This window comes from Penaeus monodon, chromosome 42, assembly GCF_015228065.2.
Source record: "Penaeus monodon isolate SGIC_2016 chromosome 42, NSTDA_Pmon_1, whole genome shotgun sequence".
In the NCBI taxonomy this organism is placed as follows: domain Eukaryota; kingdom Metazoa; phylum Arthropoda; class Malacostraca; order Decapoda; family Penaeidae; genus Penaeus; species Penaeus monodon.
This window is the reverse complement of record NC_051427.1, coordinates 25,518,120-25,541,318: the sequence shown is the minus strand read 5'-3', so window position 1 is coordinate 25,541,318 and position 23,199 is coordinate 25,518,120. Positions and strand designations below refer to the sequence as shown.

The window sequence follows — 23,199 nt, the reverse complement described above, 5'->3', positions numbered from 1 at the left end:
ATACACAAACACACACACAAACTCAAACATAAACACACATATACACACACATATACATATATATAAGTACGTATTATGTATATCTATATGTAAACACATACACATAGTAACCTTTATCATATATATATATATATATATATATACTGTAATCATAATAGGAATTATTATAGTAGCTTCACTTGTCTACCTTCCTTACAGCGTTCACGGGTACCACAAGAGGTCGGGAAGCTGATGGTTCTCATGGGACCTCTCATGGAATCTACAGCCACACTCCATTACTTAGAGAGGCCAGCCCAACCATGGGCTCTACAAGAGGTTTGCGGACCCTGAAGCTGAGGCCGAGGCTTCCACTGGTTATCATTCTGCCCCTTTCTGTTTATGGTCCAGTTGTAGCTTACAGTCATGTGTACAAGAGGGCTACTGAAGCTGAAGTAGAACCATCCACCTCATACGCTCGAAGGAACTACAGATATGTTCATCTTTACCAACCCCGATATTACAAAGAATGAGAGGACTTGGTTGATTTAGCCGATAAAGAGTGTTAGTGTTCAATAATGAAATGGGAAAATAAGATTTGTGAATTTCTGTTTCACATTAGAGATGTTTATCTAATAGTAGAATCAATGGAAGTTAATATTCATGAGAAATTTGATCCCATCATAATGATCCTCCATGGATAGCATGTTACCTGGTGTCTGTTCTGTTCTGATGTCCCGTAAAGTACATTTGACAATATTACTGGTAAAATATTCAATTGTATGAAAATACAAATATAATCATAATTATAATTAGTAAATAATAATTTTTATTCAACTTTCTTCCCATTAATATTCTAGGTGTGACATGCATTCTGTTTTACTATGCTTCTAAATTACCCACTGTGTGCAAGAAAAGACTGGTGTTATGATCCAATGCGAAGGATTTGAACGAGGTTAGCAAAATTGTCGTGTGAGGTTATGCCTATCGCTTATTTAGCTGTAAACAAGAGTTAAATCTTCATAACCTAACTAAAGCACCGAATTTTCAGGTCTGTATTAGTATTGCTGGATCACTTGTAACAAAAAGAATCCGTTCAACATGTTTATTTTTTGTATCTCAAAAAGTACAAATTAATACCTGGATACTACAGACAAAAAACATTACAGGTACACCTTTTGAACACAAATAAATACATGTAACTGCAAGAAAACACTGCAACCTAAGGTTTGTATTAATGCACCTATAAGTAACTATGGTTATACTTTTAAATTTTGTTGTAATTAACCCTCGCATTTAACTTTATCGGAAGATGACACTTTATCATGGATAAACATTAGTAATCGTTAAATACATTAGAAATATATACATAAAACTACATAAATATGATATATAATAACAAACATATTTTAATGTTGTGTGTGCGTATGCAATGTATATATGTGTATGCACACAGAACACATAAATAACTCATATGTGTGTGTTTATATATATATGAGTGAGGGTATCTGCATGTGTGCGTGCTTGCATTTGTGCGTGCATGCGTGCGTAGTGTTGTGTGCTTATATATATATATATAATATATATATATATATATATATGTATTATTACGAATGCACACCAAATATCAATATAAATAAGTAGAATGCACACACACACACACACATACACACAACAACAACACACACACACACACACACACACAACAAAACACACACACACACACACACACCACGCACGTATATGTGTGTATATGAATGTATATATGTGTGTGTGAGCGTATGTATATATATATATACATATATATATACATAAATGCATATTTAAATGGATATATGTACATGCATCTATATATATCTATCTATATATATTATATACTTATATCTATAAATGTATGTATACGTATGTGCACATAAAAATGTGTATATATATTTTTTTACATCGGGTAATATTATGTATTTATGTATGTGAAAAACATGTACATATCTATACCTATGGTTATGTATATATATAGAGAGAGAGAGAGTTAGCGGGTATATATATATATGCACATGCATGTATATATGTTTACGGACACATCGTTATCTCTATGTATATAAGTTTTTCAACTTTATCATAGTTACCATCTTTAATGTATTTATTTTATGCATTTTTACAGGAAATTCTACTCCTGAGAATACAGTCTGATAGCATAAAACAAAGAAAATGGGAAATAATAATAAAAAAAAATCTTACTGAAAATAAGCAGCGCTTTCGATTTTAGACTCTAAGGCACTTATCTCATCCACATAAAGGTCACAGACGAGTATATAAACTGGTGCGCAAGCAGTAATTCTCACACACACAGACTTCTGTTGTGGCACAACAAAGTTGCTTAGTCAAAGATGAAGTATTTGGTAAGAAGATTTTGCAATCTTTCAATTTTACCTTGGCAATTTAAGCGTATTTGTCTCCACACATCACAAAATAGTTTCTTTCAATCTTAAATTTGATGTCTAGCACATTTATTTTTTTTAACCATTACCATATTAAATACATTCGACATTATTATTATTATTATTATTATTATTATATGTAACCAGAATAAAATTATTTTCAGGCATTTGTGCTCCTGGCAGCTGCCGTTTGCGCTTCCGAAGTTGAGAAGCGAGAGGCGGAGCCCAGCTATGGCTATCGTCGTGCATACGTAATCCCAACCTCCACAGGATACGGGAACCATCGAATCTACAAGAGATCTGCCGATCCTGAAGCTGATGCTGAGCCTTCTGTTGTTTACTCTTCCGCATCTTACACACCAACTGCACCCGTCTACGCTCCTTACAGCATTCACGGGTACCACAAGAGGTCTGCTGAAGCTGATGCTTCTCATGGAACCTCTCATGGAATCTACAGACATACTCCCATTATTTACGGAGGTCACTCCAACCATGGCCTCTACAAGAGGTCTGCGGACCCTGAAGCTGAGGCAGAGGCTTCAACTGGTTATTATTCTACACCTATCTATGGTCCCGTTGTGCCTTACAGTCATATCTACAAGAGATCTGCTGAAGCTGAGGCACAACCATCCACCCCATACGCTCATGTGCACTACAGACCTGCTCCACTTTACCAAACTCAGTACTACTAAAACGGAGAGATATTAGCCGATATGGAGTTTTAGTGTGTGTTCAATAATAAAATGGAATAATACAATTTGTATTTTTTTATTTCCCATTAAAGATAGTTAACTAATAGCTAGAATTAATGGAAAAATAATACTCATCATAATTGTAATATGATCATCCATGGATAGCACTTTGCCTGGTTCCTGTTCTATGAGATTTAGCTCACCCTGATATAACGTTACTCTTCGAAACTTATGGTAATAACGCTGATGAAATTAGCAACGGACAGTAACACTAAGGGTAGTAATGAGGTTAATATTGATAATAAATAACCAGATGATAATAAAAATGATGAAAGTAACAACGGTGAATTTCATAAAATTTAAATGGTTAAAGTTCATTTAGCAATGTTCTGGCAAGATATCTTTTCTATCTTATTATTTGATTTCGTTTCGGACTTTTCTTAATAGTTATTACTGGACCATTGTCAAGAAAATGCACTAAAATAATCTTGCCATATAAATCGCACAAAAAATTGGGCTCAAAAAATGCTGCGGAGCTAAATGATGTCAGCACGTTTAGCAATAAGATTGCACGTGAGATATCAGATATATCTAGATACATAATTTTTTTATAATTTACTCGGTATTGCTCTACTTACCAGAAGTAAAACCAAAATTCCCCTCTCTTAGTTTTGATAATTAAGCGTTCCTTACCTTTAACAGCTGTCAGATTACTCTTTGGAAAAAGTCAATTTACTTTTTGGGTTCAATACACTATATTAAAGTGAAGCTACCTGGTTATGTGTACTTTGATCTCTGTAGGATATTCATGTGATAGAATCTAAATAGGAATAAACTATACAGTTGCTATAATGATAAGTTGTAAGAATAATGATATCAATACTAAACAATATTTCTTAACATCACATTCATACACACAATACAAAATGTCTTTTTTCATATACGACTAATTTATCGAATATACTGAAAGTTCACGAAATATTCTGTGAATGAAACGATTCCAAACAGACCCACAGGTCTTATGTTTAGTATCATCATGGGTATCAGTGCACACACATACACACACAAGCACAAACACACACGCATATATCGTATATGTATCTATTTCGATCTCTCTCTATATATACATATATATTATATGTATGTACATATCCACGCCACACACACACACACACACAAATACATATACAGTACATATATTTATATTCATATGTACATGTATATATGTGAACGTATATAACATATATATATATATGATATACATATATATATAATAATACCTACATATTCTACATATTCATACATATATAATATATATATACATACATATATACACACATATCATTTACAATATCGGTAACACAGGTTATAGATCAATATTGAATGAAGAAATGTGTAAAAGAAAAGAAGACATGAGAAAAAATCCGAAAGGTGAATACATTCCGCCTCGTCGCCATTTATCCGTTATCAATCTCCTCTTATGAAAAATAACCGTCGCTTCCATTTCTCATGCTCTGATACGTGTGCTCCATGCACATCAAGGTCATAAATAAGTATATAAACTGGTGCGCAAACAGTAACTCACACATACACCTCTGCTGTGGCACAGCAAGTCGCTTTAAGCAAGATAAGTATCTTGGTAAAATAGATTTAGCGATCTTCAATATTTCAATTATTCAGCAATCTTTAAATCTTTCAAACGTTTCAAACATCCTGTCCACAACCACGAAGTAAAATGATTCGCTTTAACGTGACAGTTGTGTGTATAAGTATGTACATATATGTATGTACATACACACATATATGTATACATGTATATGTATATATATTATATTATAGCTATATTTCCTCATTTTAAATCTCTTACCGAACTAAATTATGACTTTCAGGCTTTGTCTCTTGGCGGCTACCGTTTGCGCTTCGAAGTGAGAAGCGAGAGGCGGAGCCCAGCTATGGCTATCGTTTAGATACACAATCCCATCTTACAGTGATACAATACCACCAAATTACAAGAGATCAGCAGAGCCTGAAGCGGACGCTGAGCTCTCTTATCGCCATGGTCATGTAAGGCATTTCGGCGTTCCTGCCAGCTATACACACTCCGTTCGTAGCTACCATAAGAGGTCTGCCGATTCTGAGCCTTCTGTTGTTTACTCTTCGCAACTTACACCCCAGTTGCACCCGTCTACGTCCTTACAGCGTTTCCGGGTACCACAAGAGGTCTGCTGAAGCTGATGCTTCTCATGGAATCTCTCATGGAATCTACAGCCATACTCCCATTACTACGAGGCCACTCCAACCATGGGCTCTACAAGAGGTCCGCGGACCCTGAAGCTGAGGCTTCCACTGGTTATTATTCTACACCTGTGTATGGTCAGCTGTGTCCTACGGCCATCATATCTACAGGAGGTCTGCACACCCATCTACTTCATACGCTCCCGTGCACTACAGACCTGTTTCTCTTTATCAAACCCGATACTACTAAGCATGGGAAGGACTGAACGATTTAGCGATATGGAGCCATTGTTGTTCAATAAAGATAAAAATGTCATCGATTTCTGTATCTGAAATTCCTATAAGTTTACGCAGCTAATAGTTATACTTATTAAAAAAGGGTAAAAAACTAATGCAATCACAATCTTGTAAGGAGAAAGCTGTTAATATTAGCTGACACATTAGTTGTCTTCTGTTCTATATATGAATGGAATACTGATATCAGTAAATGACACACTTTAATACAATAATTGTCATAAAAAGACAAATGTAGTAATATCAATAACAAATAAATGATAATGGTTATAATAATGATAATAACGATTATAATAATAGTATTGATGATGGATGATAACAATTACAGGGAGTAATAATAATAAAACAACATATGAAATAACAGCGATATTAATAAAGATGATAATAATAATAACACCAATCTCAACAATATCAATAATAATGGTAATAACGATAAGGATAATATTAATAATGAATGATAATAATAATCATAGAAATTGATTATAGCAGTAATGATAATAGTAACAAACAATAACAATAATAATAATAATCATGTTATGCAATAAGAAAAAAATTGGTATTAACAGTAACTACTAATAATGATGGTAATAACATCAACAAGAACAATAATGATGATAATAATGATAATGATAATAATAGTAATAATAATGATAATGATAATAATAATACCACTATAACAACATAATCATATAATGATAATGGTAAGAATAGTAATGATAATATTATTAATGATAATGTTACTAATCATAGCAATGGTAAAAACAGTAATGATAAGAATAACAACAGTAGTAAACAATATGATAATAATGATAATGAATAACAATAACAATGATAACAAAGCAAAAGCATTAGCAATTATAACAAACAGTAATAACGGCAATAAAATTATAACAGCAATGGTAAAAATAATAATAAAACAGGAATTTTGTGATAATAGGGGCCATGACAAAAGAATAATAATAGAAAGTTATGTAAGTGATGATGAGTGAAAAAGAATTTGCATAACTTTTACTTAAGGTCATATAGCCTCTTTCCTATCTTTAGAATCTTTGGCTCCTGACCGGCCAGGGCTGAAGGAATCCCTCAGTTCGGCTATTGATATCTACTCACAGTCTTTGGCTCAGCTTTAATTTCGATTGGAAAATATCGGTTATTGAGACATGGCTAGTTTGCCTTATAAGGGATTTGACTTTACTTAGATGTCATATTTATTTTCCTAAAAAATAATGTATGTAATAGAGATAATTGCAAGAGAAGTGACAATATGGTTAGTATTATTAATGATTATTAATAAGTCAAGCTGATGATACGTAAATGGTAATAAAACAATATAAGAAATTTAATGAGAATCACATGTATATAGTATGTCTATATAATACACACACACACAGAGATAGACACACACACACACACACACACACACACACAAATGCATGCAGTATGTGCGTATATATGTATAATGCATATTTATATTTTATATACACACATATATATACTGCATATTACATAATCACACACACACATATATATACCTATATATACAGACACAAACATACACGCTACATGTATACATATATGCTATATATACATACATACATCATACACACATACATACATACACCAGACAACAAACTCAAACATAAACACAGTCCACACACACATATACATATATATGTACAATGTATGTAAACACATACCATAGTGACTGTAATCATAACAGGCACTCGTCTACGCTCCTCACAGCGCACGGGTACCACAAGAGATCTGCTGAAGCTGATGTTTCTCAGGGGAAACCTCTCATGGAATCTAGTCACACTCCCATTACTTACGAGGCCCGTCCAGCCATAGGTCTGTAGATGCCATCTTGCTGAGGCCAAGGCTTCACTGGTTATTACTCTGCACCTTCTTTTTATGGTCCAGTTGTACTAAGAGTCATGTCTACAAGAGGGCTGCTGAAGCTGAGATAGAACCATCCACCTTATACGCTCGAAGGAACTACAGACATATTCCTCTTTACCAACCTCGATATTACTAAAGAATGGGGAGGACTTAGTTGATTTAGCCGATAAAAATTGTTATTGCCCAAATAATGAACTTGGAAAATAAGATTCTGAATGTCTATTTCCGATTAAGAGATGTTTAACTAATAGAATTAATGCAAAGCTAGTTTCATGAGAATTTTGTTTACCAGCATAACTATCATTTATGGATAACTCGTTACCTGGTTTTTGTTCTATGAAACTAAATTCACAATGATATAACGTACTCTTATAATGCGAAATGCTAATATTAACTGTAGTGATATTAACAACGCACAACAACACTTCTAACACTGATATCAATAATGAAAGTAATAAGAGGTATTTTACAAAAAAAAAAAAAAAAAATCGACAATATTACTGGTAACTATATTAATTGTGATGAAAGCACAAATATGATTAGAATTATAATTAGTTAATAATTTAGTTTTATTTCATAATTTACAATGAATATCCTTGGTGTAACATTGCTGTCTGTTTTATTTTGCTTCTAAATTACCCACTGTGTGCAAGAAAAAGACTGGTGTTACCATTCAATGCAAAGGTTTTGAACACAAGTTAGCAAGATTGCTAGACGAGATAGCTACCGCTGCACCCACAACACACAAGATACATTACAGTCCCCAATAACAACAAACTAAAAAAATAATAGGGGGATATTTAGCTATTAGTGTCCGTGGTTGATTATGGAGAAATTTGATTTTGGTGGGGGGCCTTGCAGTACGACTAAGGGCCACCTTGCTATATTAAATCCAGATTGCAGGAAGTCATTCCCTAAAGATTTCATCGCCGCCTTGTAGTGAGGTTAAGCCTGTCGCTTATTTAGCTGTAAACAAGACGTTAAACCTCTCTAAACCTAAGTAAAGCACTGAATTTCCAAGTCTGTATTAGCATTGCTGGATCCCTTTCTAATGAAATAGAATCTGTTCAACATGTTTATTTTGATCTCAAAAGTACTATTAATGCTAGGATACTACAGACAAAAAACATTCAGGTACACCTTTGAATACAAATAAATACATGTAAATGCCACAAACACTCAACCTAAAGTTTATATTAATGCGCCTATAAGTAACTATATTATACTTTTTTGATATATGTGCACGCATCTATATATATCTATATATATATCATATACGTATATTTATATATCATGTATGCGTGTTTGCATATAAAAAAAGTGTTAATATATAAATTTTTCATAGGATTATATATGTATTTAGGTATGTGAAAAAGTATATATGCACTATCTATTTTATATGGCTGTGTAATAAATATATTATAGAGAGAGAGTTTGGGGGTCTATATAAATAGTACACATGTAATTATATGTACGCACATATCGCTATCTCTCTATGTATATAAGTTTTAAAATCTATCATAGTTTTCATATTTATTGTATTTTTTATGCATTTTACAGGAAATTTACTCCTGAGAATACAGTCTGATAGCCACAAAACAAAGAAAAAGGGGAAAAAAAATCTTACTGAAAAATAAGGGAGCACTTTCAATTTTAGAGCCCAAGGCGCTTATCTCATCCACATAAAGGTCACAAACGAGTATATAAACTGTGCACAAGTAGTAATTCTCCCCACACACAGACTTCTGTTGTGGCACAACAGAGTTGCTTAGTCAAAGATGAAGTATTTGGTAAGTAGTTTTGCAATCTTTCAATCTTACCTTGGGAATGTAAACATATTTGTCTCCTAATTCTCGTGTCCACACATCATAAAATAATATCTTTCAATCTTAAATTTGATGTCTAGCACATTTATTTGTTTTTAACCATTACCTTTTACAATACATTCGACGTTATTGTTATTATTATCATTTTAATAATATATAACCAGAATAAAATGATTTCAGGCATTTGTAGTCTGGCAGCTGCCGTTTGCGCTTCCGAAGTTGAGAAGCGAGAGGCGGAGCCCAGCTATGGCTATCGTCGTGCATACGTAATCCCAACCCCCCACAGGATACGGGAACCATCGAATCTACAAGAGATCTGCCGAGCCTGAAGCGGACGCTGAGCCCTCTTATCGTTATGGTCATGTAAGGCATTTTAGCGTTCCTGCAACCTTTACACATCCCTTCTAGTTACCATAAGAGGTCTGCCGATCTGAAGCTGATGCTAAGCCTTCTGTTTTTTACTCTTCCGCATCTTACACCCCCAACTGCACCCGTCTACGCCTTCCTTACAGCATTCACGGGTACCACAAGAGGTCTGCTGAAACTGTTTCTTCTCATGGAACCCCTCATGGAATCTACAGACATACTCCCATTATTTACGGAGGTCACTCCAACCATGGCCTCTACAAGAGGTCTGCGGACCCTGAAGCTGAGGCAGAGGCTTCAATTGGTTATTATTCTACACCTATCTATGGTCCCGTTGTGCCTTACAGTCATATCTACAAGAGATCTGCTGAAGCTAAGGCCAACCATCCACCCCATACGCTCATGTGTACTACAGACCTGCTCCACTTTACCAATCTCAGTACTACTAAAACGGAGAGATATTAGCCGATGTGGAGTTTTAGTGTGTGTTCAGTAATAAAATGGAATAATACAATTTGTAAATTTTTATTTCCCATTGAAGATGGTTAACTAATAGCTAGAATTAATGGAAAAATAATACTCATCATAATTGTAATAATAAGATCATCCATGGATAGCACTTTGCCTGGTTCCTGTTCTATGAGACTTAGCTCACTCGGATATAACGTTACTCTTCGAAACTTACGGTAATATTGCTGATGAAATTAGCAACGGATAGTAACACTAAGGGTAGTAATGAGGTTAATATAAAAATAAATAACCAGATGGTAATAAAAATGATGAAAGTAACAACAGTGAATTTCATAAAAAAAATAATGGTTAAAGTATATTTAGCATTGTTCTTGGCAAGATATCTTTTCTATTTTTTTCTTAATTCGTTTTCGGTCTCATTTATCATAGTTATAACTGAACCATTTTCAAAGAAAATGCACTGAAATAATGTTGCCATATATCGCACAATTATTGGGGTAAAAAAATGGAGGTAGAGCGTTTAGCCAGTAAGATTGCACCGTGAGATATCAGATATAGCTAGATACATAATTATTTTCATAATTTACTCGGTATTGCTCTACTTACCAGAAGTAAAACCAAAATACCCCTCTTTTAGTTATGATAACTAAGCGTTCCTTACCTTTAACAGCTGTCGGATTACTCTTTGGAAAAAGTCAATTTACTTTTGGGTTCAATACACTATATTAAAGTGAAGCTACTTGGTTATGTGTACTTTGATTCTCTGTAAGGATATTCATTGTGATAGAATCTAAATAGGAATAAACTATACAGTTGCTATAACGATACAGTTAGTAAGAATAATGATATCAATACTAAATATTTCTTTAAAGCATCACATTCATACACATAATACAGAATGGCTTTTTTCATATCCGAATAATTGATCGGGTATACTGGAAGTTCACGAAAATCCTGTGAATGAAATTATTCCAAACAGACCCACAGGTCTTATGTTATATCATCATGGGTATCAGTGCACACACAATACACACACAAACACAAACGCACACGCATATATTAGTATGTATCTATTTCGATCTCTCCTCTATATACATATATATTATATGTAGGGTACATACCCACACCACAAACACACACACACAAATATATATACAAGTACATATATTGATACTCATATATACATTTATATATTTGAACTTATATAATATATATATAATACAATATATAAAATTTAATACCTACATATTCATACATATATATATACATACATATATACACATATCTTTTCAATATCGGTAACACAGGTGGAATGAAGAAAGTGTAAATGAAAAAAAAATCCAAAAGGGTTTAAAGGCAATCTTTTTCTCTTATGAAAAATAACCTCACCCCATTTCTCATGCTCTGATGCGTGTGCTCCATGCCACATCAAGGTCATAGACAAGTATATAAATTGGTGCGCAAACAATAACTCACACCCCACCCTCTGTTGTGGCCACAGCAAAGTCTCTTTACCAAGATAAAGTATTTGGTAAATAGATTTAGCGATTCTTCAATATTTCAATTTTCATTCTGAAATATTTAAATCTTTCAAACGTTTCAAAAAACTCCTGTCCACACCTCACGAAGAAAAATGATCCGCTTTAACGTGACAGTTGTGTATTAAGTAGTACATATATGTATGTACATACACAAATATGTATAGTATATGTATATATACTAATTATAGCTATATTTTCCTTATTTTAAATATCTTACCGAACTAAATTATGACTTTCAGGGATTTGTGCTCTGGGGGCTACCGTTTGCGCATCGAAGTTGAGAAGCGAGAGGCGGAGCCCAGCTATGGCTATCGTTCTAGATACACAATCCCACTTACACAGTATACAATACCCCCCAAATCTATAAGAGATCAGCAGAGCCTGAAGCGGACGCTGAACCCTCTTTCGCCATGGTCAGTAAGGCATTTCAGCGTTTCCCGCAACCCATACACACTCCATTCGTAGCTACCATAAGAGGTCTGCCGATCCCTGAAGCTGATGCTGAGGGCCCTTTTGTTGCTTACTCTTCCGCAACTTACACCCCAGTTGCACCCGTCTACGCTCCTTACAGGTTCACGGGTACCACAAGAGGTCTGCTTTAAGTGATGCTTCTCATGGAATCTCCATGGAATCTACAGCCCACTCATTACTTCGGAGGCCACTCCAACCATGGACTCTACAAGGGGGTCCGCGGACCCCGAAGCTGAGGCTTCCACTGGTTATTATTTTACACCTGTGTATGGTCCAGTTGTGTCCTACGGCCATCCCTATCTACAGGAGGTCTGCACACCCATCTACCCCATACGCTTCAGTGCACTACAGACTGTTTCTCTTTATCAAACCCGATATACTAACATGGGAATGTTCTGAACGGTTTAGCTGATATGGAGCATCGGTGTGTTCAATAAAGGTAAAAAAATCAGCAATTTCTATATCTGAAATTCCTATAAGATTACCCAGCTAATAGTTTTTACTTTCAAAAAAAGAAGTAAAAAACTAAAGCAAATCATAATTTGTAAAGAGAAAAATGTTAATATAGCTGACACATAGGGTTTTCTTTTGTTTTTATAAAGAATGGAAATACTGATATCAGTAAATGACACACTATAATAAAGTAATTGTCATTTTAAATACAAATGTAGTAATATCAATAACAACAATAAAATGATAATGGTTATGATAATGACAATAACAATTATAATAATGGTATGTGGTGATGATGATGATAACAATTACAGGAGTAATAATATAATAACAATAATAATAATAACAGCGATAGTAATAAAAATAAAAAGTAACACCAATCTCAACAATATCAATAACATGGGAAAAACAATAATGATAAAATTGATAAGAATGGTGATAATAATCATATTAATTAATTTTAGCAGTAATGATAATAGTAACAAAATAACAATGATTTAAATAACTATAATAATACTATAGTAATGATAAGAAAAAAAATTAGCATTAACAGTACCTACTAAAAATGATGGTAATAACATCAACAAGAACAAAAATGATAATAATGATAACGATAATAATAAATAATACCACTAATAAAAACCATAATATTATAATGATAATGATTATAATGATAGTGGTAAGAATAGTAATGATAATATTTAAAAATGATAATGTTACTAATGCAAAGGTAATAACAGTAATTATAAGAATACAGCAGTAGCAACAAAATATGATAATAATGATAATGGCAATTACAATAACAATAATACAATACCAAGCATTAGCAAATTAACAAACAGCAATAACGGCAATAAAATTATAAAAAGGAATGGTAATAATAAAAAACTAAAATAAAAATGTTGTGAATAATAGGGGCCATAACAAAAGCAATAATGAAGAAGTTATATTAAGTGATGATGTGATAAGAATATTGCATAACTTTACTTAAGGTCGTAAAGCCCCTTTTCCCATCTTTAGTATCCTTGGCTCTTGGGCGGCCAGGGCTGAGGACTCCCCCAGTGGCTACTTGTCTTTCCTCAGATCTTTTGGGTTTTTGGCTCAGCTTTAATTTCGATTGGGAAAAAAACGGTTTTTGAGACACTGGCTAGTTTGAATTATAAGGGATATTGACTTACTTAGATGTCATATTTATTTTCCTTTAAAAAAAAAATGTGTGTAATAGAGATAGTTACAAGAGAAGTGACAAAATAATGGTGTTAGTATTATTAATGATAATTAATAAATCAAGCTGCTGATACGTAAATGGTAATAAAATATAATATATTTCATTTAAGAGAATCACTCTGCATATAGTAGTCTATTTATATAGATGTACACACACAGACATACACACAAAAAAGCAGTTCAAAAATGTATGTACGTAAATAGTATGATTTTATATTATACACACATATATATTGCATATATACATGCAGCACAAATACATATATATCTATATCTCTCTCTCTACTACATATACAGGGCACCAAAAATTTCACATTACATGTATACATTATGCATATACATACATACATACATACATACACACAACACACACACATACACACAGATATACATATGTATGTATATACTATGTCTATCTATATCTAGGGAAACCCCCACTACACATAGTGACCTGTAATCATAACAGGCATATTATAGCTGCACTCGTCTACGTTTCAACAGCGTTCTCGGGTACCAAAAGAGATCTGCTGAACTGATGTTCTCATGGGAACTCTCATGGAACCCACTCCCATTACTTAAAGAGGCCAGTCCAGCCATGGCTCTACTAGAGTTTTCGGACCCTGAAGCTAAGGCCGAGGCTTCCCCTGGTTATTATTCTGCCCCTTCCCGCTTATGGTCCGTTGTAGCTTACAGTCATGTCTACAAGAGGGGTGCTGAAGCCCAGATAGAACCATCCACCTCATACGCTCGAAGAAACTATAGACATATTTCCCCTTTAACCCAAACCCCGATATTATAAAAATGAGAGGAAATTGGTTGGTTTAGTCGATAAAGAGTGTTATTGTCCAATAAAAGAACTTGGAAAATAAGATTTTTGAATGTCCATTCCCATAAGAGATGTTTCAACTAATAGAATTAAAGCAAAGCTAATATCATGAGAATTTTGATACCAGCATAATGATCATTCATGGATAACACGTTACCTGGTTTTTGTTCTGCTCTGATGTAACGTTACTCTTTGTATGAGACTAAAGTCATGATATAACTTTCTTTTTGTGCCTTTAATGCTAATGCTAAATTAACTGATAGTGATGTTAACAACGGACCAAAACTTCAAAACACTGATATCAAAAATTGAAAGTATAGAGTATTTTACAAAAAAAAAAAAAAAAAAAAAAAATCGACAAATTATGGTAACTATATTCATTGTGATGAAAATACAAATATAATTATATTTAAATTACTTTAAAAATATACTTCTATTCCATTTGTTACCATTAATATTCTAGATGTGACATGCTTGTCAGTTTTAATTTGCTTCTCAATTTCCACTTGTGCAAGAAAAGACTGGTATTACCATCCAATTCGAAGGATTTGAACACAAGGTAGCAAAATTGCTGTACGAGATCGCTACCGCTGACCACACAACACACAAGATACAATACAGTCGCAATAACAATAAGCTAAAAAATAATAGGGGGAATTTAGTATTAGTGTCCGTGGTTGATTATGGACAAAATTGTTTAAACTTTGGTGGGGGCCCTTGCAGTACGATGATGCCCCCTTGCTATATTAAATCCAGATTGCAGGAAAAACATTCCCTAAAGATTTCATCGCCGCCTTGTAGTGAGGTTAAGCCTGTCGCTTATTTAACAGTAAAACAAGACGTTAAACCTCTCTAAACCTAAGTAAAGCACTGAATTTTTAGGTTTGTATTAGCATTGCTGGATCCCTTTTAAAAAATAGAAATCTGTTCAACATGTTTTTTTTTTGATCTCAAAAGTACATATTAAGATTTGGATACTAAAACAAAAAAATTACGGTACACTTTGAACACAAATAAATAATGTAAATGATAAACACTCACCTAAGGTTTGTATTAATGCGCCTATAAGTAAACTATGATTATCTTTTAAAGATATATGTACCGCATCTATATATATCTATTATATTAATACGTATATTTTATATATGTAGTATGCGTGTGTGCTATAAAAATTGTATAAAATATTTAATAGGATTATATTATGTATTTAGGTATGTGAAAAATGTATTATGTACACATTCTATATATATATGGCTGTGTATATAATATAGAAAGATTTTGGAGGGTCTATATAAATATGTACATGCATATATACATAGATCACACACGCTATCTCTCTATGTATATAAGTTTTAATAAGTATTATAGTACCATCTTTATTGTATTTATTTTATCATTTTTACAGGAAATTCTATCCTGAGAATACAGTCGATGCATAAACAAAGAAATAGGAATATCAAAAAAAAAATCTTACTGAAAATAAGCAGCGCGCTGTCAATTTTAGACCCAAAGGCCGCTATCTCATCCCACCCTAAATGGGTCACGACGGTAGGATATAAATGGTGCGCAAGTAATAATTCTCACACACACACACCGAACTTCTGTGTTGCACAACAAAGTGCTTAGTCAAAGATGAAGTATGTGGTTAAGAGATTTTGTAATCTTTCAATCATACCTGCAATGTAAACATATTGTCTCTAATCTCGTGTCCATACACGACAAATAATATATTTAAATCTTAAATTTGATGTCTAGCACATTATTCACATCTTTAAATCTTTCAGGTTTCAAACATTATCATACACACACCACGAAGTAAAATGATCGCTTTAACGGCAGTTGTGCATATAAGTAGTACACATATGTATGTTACATACACACATATATGTATACATGTATATGTATAATATTATATTATAGCTATATTCCTCATTTAAATATCTAACCGAACCTAAATATTAGGGACTTTCGGCGTTTGTGCTCTTGGCGTCTACCGTGTGCGGCGTCCGAAGTTGAGAAGCGAGAGGGCGGCAGCCCAGCTAGGCTATCGTTATAGATACACAATCCCCCTTACACCAGTAACAAATACCACCAAATCTATAAGAGATCAGCAGAGCCTGAAGCGGACGTGAGCCTCTTATCGCCATGTCATGTAAGCATTCGGCGTTCCTGCAAGCTCTTAAACTCCCGTTCGTAGCTACCAATAAGGAGGTTGCCGACCTGAAGTGAGCGGTCCTTCTTGTGCTAATCTTCGCAACTTACACTCCCAGTTGCACCCGTCTACGCTCCTTACAGCGTTCACGGGTACCACAAGAGGTTCTGCATGAAGCTTAGATGCGTCTCATGGAAGCTCTATGAATCTACAGCCACACTCCCATTACTTACGGAGGACACTCCAAACCATGGGCTCTACAGAGGTCCGCGGACCCGAGCTGAGGTTCCACTGGTATCGATTCTGCCACCTGTGTATGGTCCAGTTGTGTCCTACGGACATTATATCTACAGGAGGTCTGCACACCCATCTACCCCATATACGCTCCGTGCACTACAGGACTGTTTTCTCTTAATCAACCGATTACACTAAGAATGGGAAGGAGAAACGACTTTAGCTGATAGGGAGCATCGGTGTGTGGTTCAATATAAGTAAGAATTCAGCGATTCTGTATAGAAATTCCTAAAGATTACCCAGTAAATAGTTATTACTTTTTAAAAAGAAGTAAAAAAATTAAGAAGATCCAATCTTGTAAGGAGAAGATGTAATATTAGCTGACACATTGAGTTGTCTTCTGTTCTATATATGAATGTGACCTACTGATATCAGTATAAATGACACACTATAAACAATAATTGTCAGAATAAATACAAATTATAGTACTATCAATAAACAAACAATAAAATGATAATGTATTAATAATGATAATCAACGTATAATAATCGGATTGATGGTGATGATGTGATAAACAATAATTACAGGGTGTATAATAATAAAACCAAACAAATAATAACAGCGATGGTAATAAGATGATAATAATAACCACCAAATTCAACAATATCAATTAATAATTGAATAAACATAAGGGTAATATTAATAATGAATGATGATAAAATCATAAGTAATTCATTATAGCAGTAATGAAATAGTAAACAACAATAACAATAATGAGTTTATGACATAAACTATTAATCAGTATTATTGTAATAATAAGAAAACATAGCATTAAACAGTAACATAATAATAATGATGGTAATAACATCAACAAGAATAATAATGATGATAATAATGTAATGATAAAATAATAACCTCTAATAACAACCATAAGCATATAATGAGATTATAATGATAATGGTAAGAATAGTTAAATGATAATATTAATAATGATGGTACGAACTCATAGCAATGGAAATAACAGAATGATAAGATAACAGCAGTTAGTAAAAACTTGATAATATGATAATGGTTAATAACAATAACAAAAATAAAACAATAACAAAAGCAAAATAGCAATTGTAACAAACAGCAATAATGGCAATAAAATATAACAGGAATAGTAATAAAACCAAATAATAAAATAAGAATGTGGAATAATAGGGCATCAAACAAGCAAATAATCCATTAAAAGTATATAAGTGATGAATGTGATCAAGAATATTGCTAACTTCTACTTAAGGCGTTTAGGCCCCGTTCCTATCTTTAGTTATCTGGCTCTGGAAGGGCCAGGGCTGAGGACTCCCTCAGTTGGCTACTTGTCTCTCCTCAGACTTGGGTTTGTGGCTCTCAGCTTACTTTCGAATTGGAACAAAATCGCTTTGAGAACAAAAAAAAAATGTATGTAATAGGAGATAATGACCGAGAAGGGACAATAATGGTGCTGCTATGAGTAATGATAATAAGATAATCAAGATGATAATACTAAATGGAATAAGTATAAAAACTTTAATGAGAATCACAATGTATATATGTATGTGAGGCTATTATATAGATTGTCACACAACACACATAAAGGTAGTATATATATGTCTGTGGTATATATGTATAATACGTAGGATCTTATATTATACACACATATGTATTACACATATATACATACAAGCATACGCATATATATCTATATATCTCTAAATATATAGATATATTAGCTATATATATTATATATATATATACATAAACAGTACATACACATATATAAATATATGAAGTATACAGAAACATTACATCACAACACAACAAATCAACAGAATACACCAATATAGTACGTATTATGTAATCTATATGTAAACACATACATAGTAACCTTATAATAATATAATATTGGTAATCATAATAGCATCATTATTGTACTCACCGTATACCTTCATACAGCGTTCACGGGTACCACAATGAGTCGCTGAAGCTGATGCTTTCATGGGACCTCTCATGGAATCTACAGCCCACACTCCATTACTTAAAGAGGCAGACCAACCATGGGTTCTACAGAGGTTGCGGACCTGAAAGCGAGGCCGAGGCTTCCACTGTATTTATCTGCGCCTTCTGTTTATGCGCCTATGTCTGTTGTGTACCTTACAGCAAGTCCCAAGGAGGGCTACTGAAGCTGAAGTAGAACCATCCACCTATACGCTCGAAGGAACACAGACATGTTCCTCTTACCAACTTTACCGATATACTAAGAATGAGAGGACGTTGTTGTTTACCCGATAAAGGTTAGTGTTCAATAATGAACTGGAAAATGAGATTGTGAATTTCCTGTCACATAAGAGATGTTATCTAATAGAATCAATGGAAAGCTAATATAGGAGAATTTTGATACCATTCGTACTGATCTCAGGATAACCGTTACCTGGTTCTGTTCTGCCTTCGATGTAACGGTCACTCTTTGTGCCCTATAATGGTAATAATATTAATGATAGTGATATTAAACGACGGACATACATTTCTAACACTGATATCAAATGTAATTAAAGAGGATTTACAAAAGATAGATAATAGTTAAATACATTGACAAAATACTAGTTAACATATTCATTGTGAGAAAATAAAATTTTAATTTAATTATATATTAATAATTTAGTTTATTCCATTCTTAACATTAATGCTCTAAATGTGAAGAAAAGACTGGTGTATCATCAATTCGAAGGATTTGAACTGGTTAAAGATGCTAGACAATCACATCTACGCGCCATAACAATAAAAATAAAAGCTAGTAAAAAATAATAGGGGGATATTAGTTATTTAGTTCGATATGTTAGGTGTGATGTGGACGAAATTTGAATTTACATTTGGTGTGGGACTTCAGTACGACTGTTCCCACCATTACTTAAATTCAGATTTCATCGCCGCATTGTAGTGAGGTTAAGCCTGTTGCTTATTTAGCTGTAAACAAGACGTTAAATCTCTCTAAACCTAACTAAAGCACTGAATTTTCAGGTCTGTATTAGCATTGCTGGATCACTTTCTAATAAAAAGAAATCTGTTCAAGATGTTTATTTTTTATCTCAAAAAGTACATAGTAATACTAGGATACTAAAGAAAAAAACATACAGGTACACCTTTGTACACAAATAAATACATGTAACTGCAGAAACACTCAACCTAAGGTTTGTATTAATGCACCTATAAGTAACTATGGTTATACTTTTAAATTTTGTTGTAATTACCCTCGCAGTTATAACATTATCGGAAGATGACTACTGTTATCATGGATAACATTAGTCATCGTTAACATACATTAAAAATATATACATACACATACATAAATATGTATATATACATACACTAACATATGTATATGTGTGTGTGTGTATGCACATGTGTATATGTGTATGCACACAGACACACATTAAATAACTCATATGTGTGTTTATATATATATATATAGTGAGTGTATCTGCATGTGTGCGTGCTTGCATTGGTGCGTGCATGCGTGCGTAGGTGTGTGTGTGCTTGTGTGTACATATATATAAATATATATTACGAATGCACACCAATATCAATACATAAATAAGTAGACATGCACACACACACACACACACACACACACACACACACGCACGCACGTATATGTGTATATATGAATGTATATTTGTGTGTGTGAGCGTGTGTATAATATATATACATATATATATACATAAATGCATATTTAAATGGATATATGTACATGCATCTATATCTATCTATCTATATATATCATATACTTATATTTATATATGTATGTATACGTGTGTGCACATAAAAATGTGTATATATATTTTTTACATCGGGTAATATTATGTATTTATGTATGTGAAAAACATGTACACATCTATACCTATGGCTATGTATATATAATAGAGAAGATGGGAGGTCATATATATAATGTACATGCATGAAATTGTACGGACACATCGTTATCTCTATGTATATAGTTTTTCAACTTTAATCATAGTTACCATCTTTATTGTATTTATTTAGGCATTTTTAGAGAAAATTCTACTCTAGATAGTTGATAGCATAAAACAAAGAAAATGGTAATAAAAAAAAATCTTATGAAAATGCAGCGCTCGATTTTAGACTCTAAGGCATATCTCTCCACATAAAGCCAGCGGTATTAACTGTGCGCAAGTATAATTCTCACACACACAGACTTCTGTTGTGGCACAAAAAGTTTGCTTAGTCAAGATGAAGATTTGGTAAGTAGATTTTGCAATCTTTCAATTTTACCTTTAATTTAAGGTATTTGTCTCCACACATCACAAAATATTTTTTAAATCTAATTTGTTTTAGCCTTATTTTTTTTAACCATATTATCATTTTAAATAATTGACATTATTATTATTATTATTATTATTATTATTATTATTATTATTATTAAATTTAACCAGAATAAAATGATTTCAGGCATTTGTGCTCCTGGCAGCTGCCGTTTGCGCTTCCGAAGTTGAGAAGCGAGAGGCGGAGCCCAGCTATGGCTATCGTCGTGCATACGTAATCCCAACCTCCACAGGATACGGGAACCATCGAATCTACAAGAGATCTGCCGAGCCTGAAGCGGACGCTGAGCCCTCTTATCGTCACGGTCATGTAAGGCATTTCAGCGTTCCTGTTCGTAGTTACCATAAGAGGTCTGCCGATCCTGAAGCTGATGCTGAGCCTTCTGTTATTTACTCTTCCGCATCTTACCGCAGCTGATGCTTCTCATGGAACCTCTCATGGAATCTACAGACATACTCCCATTATTTACGGAGGTCACTCCAACCATGGCCTCTACAAGAGGTCTGCGGACCCTGAAGCTGAGGCAGAGGCTTCAACTGGTTATTATTCTACACCTATCTATGGTCCCGTTGTGCCTTACAGTCATATCTACAAGAGATCTGCTGAAGCTGAGGCACAACCATCCACCCCATACGCTCATGTGTACTACAGACCTGCTCCACTTTACCAATCTCAGTACTACTAAAACGGAGAGATATTAGCCGATATGGAGTTTTAGTGTGTGTTCAATAATAAAATGGAATAATACAATTTGTAAATTTTTATTTCCCATTAAAGATAGTTAACTAATAGCTAGAATTAATGGAAAAATAATACTCATCATAATTGTAATATGATCATCCATGGATAGCACTCTGCCTGGCTCCTGTTCTATGAGATTTAGCTCACTCTGATATAACGTTCCTCTCGAAACTTATGGTAATAACGCTGATGAAATTAGCAACGGACAGTAACACTAAGGGTAGTAATGAGGTTAATATTGATAATAAATAACCAGATGATAATAAAAATGATGAAAGTAACAACAGTGAATTTCATAAAATTTATAATGGTTAAAGTTCATTAAGCAATGTTCTTGGCAAGATATTTTTCTATTTTTTATTTGATTTCGTTTTCGGAGTTTTCATAATAGCTATTACTGGACCATTTTCAAAGAAAATGCACTAAAATAATCTTGCCATATAATATCGCACAAATTATTGGGCTCAAAAAATGCTGCGGAACTAAATGATGTCAGCACGTTTAGCCAGTAAGATTGCACCGTGAGATATCAGATATAGCTAGATACATAATTATTTGTCTAATTTACTTGGTATTGCTCTACTTACCAGAAGTAAAACCAAAATTCCCCTCTTTAGTTATGATAACTAAGCGTTCCTTACCTTTAACAGCTGTCAGATTACTCTTTGGAAAAAGTCAATTTACTTTTTGGGTTCAATACACTATATTAAAGTGAAGCTACCTGGTTATGTGTACTTTGATTCTCTGTAAGGATATTCATTGCGATAGAATCTAAATATGAATAAACTATACAGTTGCTATAATGATACGGTTAGTGAGAATAATGATATCAATACTAAACAATATTTCTTTAAGCATCGCATTTATACACACAATACAGAATGGATTTTTTCATATCCGAATAATTGATCGATTATACTGGAAGTTCACGAAATATTCTGTGAATGAAAAGATTCCAAACAGACCCACAGGTCATATGTTTAGTATCATCATGGGTATCA

The 23,199-nt window shown here is 33.5% G+C and overlaps 2 protein-coding genes across 2 annotated transcripts; both read left to right on the top strand.

Moving 5' to 3' along the window:
* Positions 1-2,069: 2,069 nt before the first annotated feature.
* Positions 2,070-3,168, top strand: LOC119599027. Its single transcript, XM_037948771.1, has 2 exons — positions 2,070-2,372; positions 2,576-3,168. Exons 1-2 carry the CDS (start codon positions 2,361-2,363, stop codon positions 3,101-3,103), a joined length of 540 nt encoding a protein of 179 aa, XP_037804699.1. The 5' UTR covers positions 2,070-2,360; the 3' UTR covers positions 3,104-3,168.
* Positions 3,169-9,293: 6,125 nt separating this feature from the next.
* Positions 9,294-21,874, top strand: LOC119599240. The gene is made up of 2 exons (XM_037948975.1): positions 9,294-9,321; positions 21,584-21,874. The coding sequence occupies exons 1-2, from the start codon at positions 9,310-9,312 to the stop codon at positions 21,872-21,874; spliced, it is 303 nt and encodes a 100-aa protein (XP_037804903.1). The 5' UTR covers positions 9,294-9,309.
* Positions 21,875-23,199: the final 1,325 nt, after the last annotated feature.